Source organism: Sinocyclocheilus anshuiensis, unplaced genomic scaffold (assembly GCF_001515605.1).
Source record: "Sinocyclocheilus anshuiensis isolate Anshui unplaced genomic scaffold, SAMN03320099.WGS_v1.1 scaffold1182, whole genome shotgun sequence".
Lineage (NCBI taxonomy): Eukaryota > Metazoa > Chordata > Actinopteri > Cypriniformes > Cyprinidae > Sinocyclocheilus > Sinocyclocheilus anshuiensis.
Window position 1 is genome coordinate 20,220 of NW_015558653.1, and position 5,951 is coordinate 26,170.

A 5,951-nucleotide genomic window follows, 5' to 3' on the forward strand; every position below is an offset into this window, starting at 1 on the left:
ACACACACACACACATCTTTGCACGCGATGCTCTACCTGTTGCTTAATGAGTTACGAGCGCGTGCCAGGCGAACATGACCTTACAAATCAACGCAAAACTCTTTCTTTCGTCGATTTACTCTTCGGCGAATATGCAGGCAATTATCAGATGTGTTGCAACAAACAGTTTAATTAGTCTATAATTGCTGAAATTGTCAAACAGGTTTATGGCGCTGACTTCTGTCTGTTAAGACAGTACTGTTAATCAACATGTCTGTCTTTCTTTCTTTATACTTATTTACACATTTGCATTAAGCCTGTTGTTGTGCTGTATATATATTTTTCTATTTCTTGATCTATAATCTGCATTGCGCATTTATTTCTCAGTCTGTGCATTGATTAGTATTTTCTAAAATATGTTGTAAAATATTATCATTATCACATCACGTCAAACATACTGCCAAAACTCATTTATATCCATATATTTCAAGGGTCTTTTAAAGTTTAACAGTTATTTGTTTATTACTTTTAATGCATAAATCTATTATTATTATTGAATCTATCTATATTAATAAATAATTAATCTAGTTTAATACATTTATAGTAATAAAGGCTCTGTAAGGGTTCATCCATTGTTCATCATTCATGTTTTTTTTGTTTTTTTAAGATGTTATTATATATAATCAATCATTGAGATATGTGTGTGTTTGGAAAAGGAAGATAACTCAGTCTCAGTAATTATTCTCGCAGCTTTTCGTTTTCTCCGTTAATGTTAAGTGTAATCACACTTAATAATCGATCACCCTTAATCTCACTCTTATCTCTGATTCTCTTCCATTAACAAAGCCTCCGGCGCTTCGTGACGTCACGAGAAGAGCAACCAATCGCCACGAGCGCTTCTCTATAAAAGATTTCCCCGCTGGAATACTGCAGCACTCCTCTGGAGCTAATTGATTGTGGACAGACCAATTCAGCTGAGAAGAGGTGAAAGATTCGTCGGATCGCTCGGGGTAAGACTAATGTCAATGCTTCTTGCTTATAGAGGATATTTGATTATATTTGCAGATGCCAATTGAACATTTTTACACAAAAAAAAGAAAAAAAAAACTCACTTTACTTCTTCTTTTCTTCTTTCTTGTTCTTAATATGCATGAGTTTTGAGATAATATACATATATATTTAAAAAAGAAAATGTGTGTGTATATATATACATATATATACATATACATATACATATATACATATACATATATGTGTATATATATGACTAACACGTAACATGCTGATGTTTATTCAGAAAGCTTTTTTCAATATATCACTGTATGATCTAGAAATGTAAGTTGCACTGCATGTATGTGTGTGCGCGTGGGTCTCAGATATGTGCTCTGCCCTTGAGACAGATCGCTCCACGTGTAGTTTATCATTAATGAATTTCGCAAAATGTAAATAACCACACAGCGTGCATTGATTAAACTGCAAAAATAGATCAGTTAGCTGCATGCATGCACTAAAAAACTCATGCATGCATATGCAATGCAACATTGCCAAAAAAACAGGTTGCAGAAAGTCACACCTTTTTCAGTTTCATTCGTGTAAGACGTGTTACTGCACTATTCTCTCGCTCTCTAAGGTTAACAATCAGTCTTATTGATTGCTCCTTTGTTTTAAACAGGTAACCTGTTCATTGTCTGCAAGAGCAAAGATTGTTGAGAGATAGCCATGCCTCTCACGGTTCTTCCCATGTTGGGCCCGATTTCTGTGTCTGAGAGCCTCGTGGCCATCATCACGATATGTGTGGTGTATCTGCTGATGCGCCTCATGCGTACTAAGATTCCTGAAGGGCTCCAGAAGCTGCCGGGACCAAAGCCTCTTCCCATCATCGGAAATGTCCTGGAAGTGAGAAACAACCCACATCTGAGCCTGACCGCTATGAGTAAGTGCTACGGCTCCGTCTTCCAGATCCAGATCGGCATGCGTCCCGTTGTAGTACTCAGCGGAAACGACGTGATCCGTCAAGCTCTCCTCAAACAAGGTGAGGAGTTCGCCGGACGTCCGGATCTCTATAGCACTAAGTTCATCAGCGACGGAAAGAGCCTGGCCTTTAGTACGGATCAGGTGGGTGTCTGGCGCGCCCGTCGCAAGCTGGCCCTCAGCGCCCTGCGAACCTTTGCAACGGTGCAAGGCAAAAGCTCGGAGTATTCATGTGCCCTTGAGGAGCACATCAGCAAGGAAGGTCTCTATCTAATTGAAAGGCTTCACAATGTCATGAAGGCCAACGGGAGCTTCGATCCCTTCCGGCACATCGTGGTGTCTGTGGCCAACGTGATCTGCGGGATTTGCTTCGGCCGGCGCTACAGCCACGACGACGACGAGCTGGTGAGCTTGGTCAACATGAGCGACGAGTTCGGAAAGATCGTGGGAAGCGGCAATCCTGCGGATTTCATCCCTTTCTTGCGTATCCTGCCCAGCACAACGATGAAGAAGTTCGTGGCCATCAACGCTCGCTTCAGCAAGTTGATGAAGAAGATCGTCAATGACCATTACAACACCTTCGACAAGGTGGGGCGATCTCAGACGTATCCGTCAGTGCTCTTTCTATTTGGTGCACCGTGTAGCTCATCATATGTGATATTTATTTCAGGACAACATCCGAGACATCACCGATTCGCTCATCAACCACTGCGAAGACCGGAAACTGGACGAGAACTCAAACGTCCAAGTGTCCGATGAGAAGATTGTCGGAATCGTCAATGACCTCTTCGGAGCTGGTGAGTGCTGGGATAGCCCAACGATTTCTGTCTCCAATCTCTGCATGATATTAAAGCGTGTCTGTGCTCATTGACAGGTTTCGACACTATCAGTACGGCTCTGTCTTGGGCTGTCGTCTATCTAGTGGCCTACCCTGAGATCCAGGAGCGACTGCAAAGAGAGCTGAGTGAGTATCTCTTTCTATGTCTGTCTGTCTAGATACGCTCTTAAAAATTAAGGTTCCAAAAGACGGTTTTTCGCAGTGATGCCAAAGAAACCCTTAAGAAAATATTCTTCATAACTGGATTTTTGCAGTGATGCCATAGAAGAACTATTTTGGTTCCCCAAAGAACCTTTCAGTGATCAGTCCATAAAAGTAGTCAGAAGAACATTTTAATCATTTAAAGAAACTTTTTTCACTATAAAGAACCTTATATGTCTCCTTTATTGGCATTGATGGTTCCATGAAGAACCTTTCCTGTCCATAGAACGTTTCTGATGCAAAAAAAAAGGTTCTTTAAAGTGGATAAAGGTTCTTCTGATTATTAAAATGTTCCACACAGTAAGAAAAAATTGGTTCTTTTAAGAAATGATCACTGAAAGGTTCTTTGGGGAGCCAAAAATGGTTCTTCTATGGCATTGCTGAAAAAAACGTCTTTTGTAACCTTTATTTTTAAGAGTGCATGGTTGTTAAAGGTTCTTAGTGGAACCACTGATGCCAATAAAGAAGCTTTGTTTTTAAGAGTCTAGATCTAAAATCCAGTCTAAAATCTTTCTAGGGGAAAAGATCGGAATGGACCGAACGCCACGTTTGTCAGACAGAACGGACTTGCCGCTTCTCGAGGCCTTCATTCTGGAGATCTTCCGCCATTCGTCCTTCCTTCCTTTCACCATTCCTCACTGGTGAGTTGAGAACGGCGTCATTGCATTAAATAAAACCACATGTGAATTGAGTTACCGAAGATGGACGCCTGTAAACAATGTTGCTGTGTTTACCAAAGTTGGCCGTTCCAATGACTGCTTGTGTTTTTCTCTTTCAGTACATCTAAAGACACGTCGCTCAATGGATATTTCATTCCCAAAGACACCTGTGTGTTTGTAAACCAGTGGCAAGTCAACCATGACCCGTAAGTTTCTCGTAATTACTTAAATGTGGCTGGTAAATGGTGCAATGCGCTCTTGAACGAAGCTGAACCATCTGTTTCTTCTTGCAGAGAACTGTGGAAGGATCCGTCGAGCTTCAACCTCGACCGATTCCTCACCGCGGACGGTACGGACCTGAATAAGATGGAAGGAGAGAAGGTGTTGGTTTTCGGGCTTGGGAAGCGGCGCTGCATTGGAGAGTCCATCGGACGTGCCGAGGTCTTCCTGTTCCTAGCCATCCTTCTCCAGAAGTTAAAGTTCAGCGGGATCCCGGGAGAAATGCTGGATATGACGCCAGAGTACGGGCTGACCATGAAACACAAGCGCTGTCTGCTGCGCATCACGCCGCAACCCGGCTTCGAATTCCCCGGCACTGCGGCGTGATCTGACAGAAAGGTCATCACAGTTTGAGCTGAAATCCGTAGCGCTGTCACTTGCGATTCTGGTTTGGTCCAAACCTCTCCGTCGGCTCGCAATGCCAAATATTTGAAAGATGTTTGACTGTGATGCAGGCCAAAGCATCCGGTGCATTTTACTGCAGTTATTTCAACCATGCTGGACCACAATGCTCATAACCCAGAGTCTGCATGTGGCTTTATCATGTACATACATCTATGTTTTCACATGCACATGCATGTTTGCATGGGTTCATCCTTTCAAAACTCGAATGCTGATGCTGATAACATATTTGTGCTTCCAAATATAGTGCACAGGTAACACTGAGTGCCTACCGCAGCTCATGCGCCTTATGCTGCTTTTGTGCCAGTCTATCAAAAGAATGTCTTCTTTTGTCATAAGCTTAATACAGATTCCTCAAATCTGCTGGATGACATACACTGAAGCTATTTTCTGTTTGATTACGATCCCAAAATGTGATCCACTTGTAAATGTACAGCCACTTTTACTGTCCACATTTTCCATGTGCCTGATCTTATACGTTTGTACAGACTGCTGAAGATTTATATATACTTTTTTGTATTTATCAAGGTGCTTCTGGACATTCGATATCATTCTAGATCAAATTTTCTCCCCTGAATAATGTTTTTGTTGTTTAATTGTCTCTGTCATGATACTCTTTGTGGTGCTTAATGTTTTGTATAATGAAGGATGTCATGAAATTAATGTCTGAAGTACTACAATTAATAATTCCTGCAAATATGATCTCATATCAGCTCTGCCAGCAGGGGCATTGTTTTTGCATAGCCTATTTATGATTGCTAAATGAATAATAAAACTTTCATTGTGAATGCGTCTGTCTGTCTCTATTTAAAGAGAGTTACAGAAATGTATCTAAAATCAAGACTTTTCTGTAAATCACTGATTGATTTATTGATGTACTGTGGTAGTAGTTATGAAATCAACTGGTTATACCATAGTAGTGAATAATGGCCATATTTATCTAACACTGCATACATGATTCTCAAAATTACTATAAAGAAAACCATGGAATTATGAAAAGACGTGATTTTATTGTAGGATCCAACAAACAAATATAATATTACCATTGCACATTAAAAATAAATAAATAATGGAATTGTCAATGTATGGTGTTAAAAAAAGGTAAAACCACACAATTTTGTTGTTTTGTGAAATACGTTCAACTTTTTCTGTTAACGTAGGGGAATGTTTCTCATCTTGTGCTCAAATCTCTTATGGTGTTCCACAGGGTTCTATTTTGGTTCCTCTTCTTTTTGCATTAAATATGATTCCTCTTGGTCCTATTATACAGAGACACAACTTATCTTATCATTTCTACTCTGATGACACTCAGCTCTATCTTCCTGTTAAAGATAACAGCGGTTCTTTGTCCAGTTTGTTTGATTGTCTGCATGACATAAAATGTTGGATGGACATGAATGTTTTACAGCTAAACAATGACCAGTGTTGGGAAGGTTACTTTGGAAATGTAATAGGTTACAGATTACAAGTTACCCTACTTAAAATGTAATAAGTAGTGTAACTTTTCAATTACTTTATTAAAGTAATGTAACTGATTACATTTGATTACTTTTTGATTACTTTTCTAAATTTCTAATGTTTTCAACTGTTAATCATTTTCAAACATGTAAACCAGGCAGGGT

At 40.0% G+C, this 5,951-nt stretch overlaps 1 protein-coding gene across 1 annotated transcript; it reads left to right on the top strand.

The window, feature by feature from the left end:
- Positions 1-893: 893 nt before the first annotated feature.
- LOC107681014 (cytochrome P450 1A1-like) lies at positions 894-5,117 on the top strand. Its single transcript, XM_016477127.1, has 7 exons — positions 894-989; positions 1,652-2,538; positions 2,621-2,747; positions 2,825-2,914; positions 3,507-3,630; positions 3,768-3,854; positions 3,942-5,117. Exons 2-7 carry the CDS (start codon positions 1,699-1,701, stop codon positions 4,252-4,254), a joined length of 1,581 nt encoding a protein of 526 aa, XP_016332613.1. The 5' UTR covers positions 894-989; positions 1,652-1,698; the 3' UTR covers positions 4,255-5,117.
- The last annotated feature ends 834 nt before the right edge of the window (positions 5,118-5,951 follow it).

Bases quoted from the DNA above. Each gene is read 5' to 3' on its own strand.
- LOC107681014 (XM_016477127.1), top strand. From the start codon at position 1,699: ATGCCTCTCACGGTTCTTCCCATGTTGGGCCCGATTTCTGTGTCTGAG. The intron at 2,915-3,506 runs GTGAGTATCTCT...AAATCTTTCTAG, and splicing joins GCGACTGCAAAGAGAGCTGA to GGGAAAAGATCGGAATGGAC. The intron at 3,631-3,767 runs GTGAGTTGAGAA...TTTCTCTTTCAG, and splicing joins CCTTTCACCATTCCTCACTG to TACATCTAAAGACACGTCGC.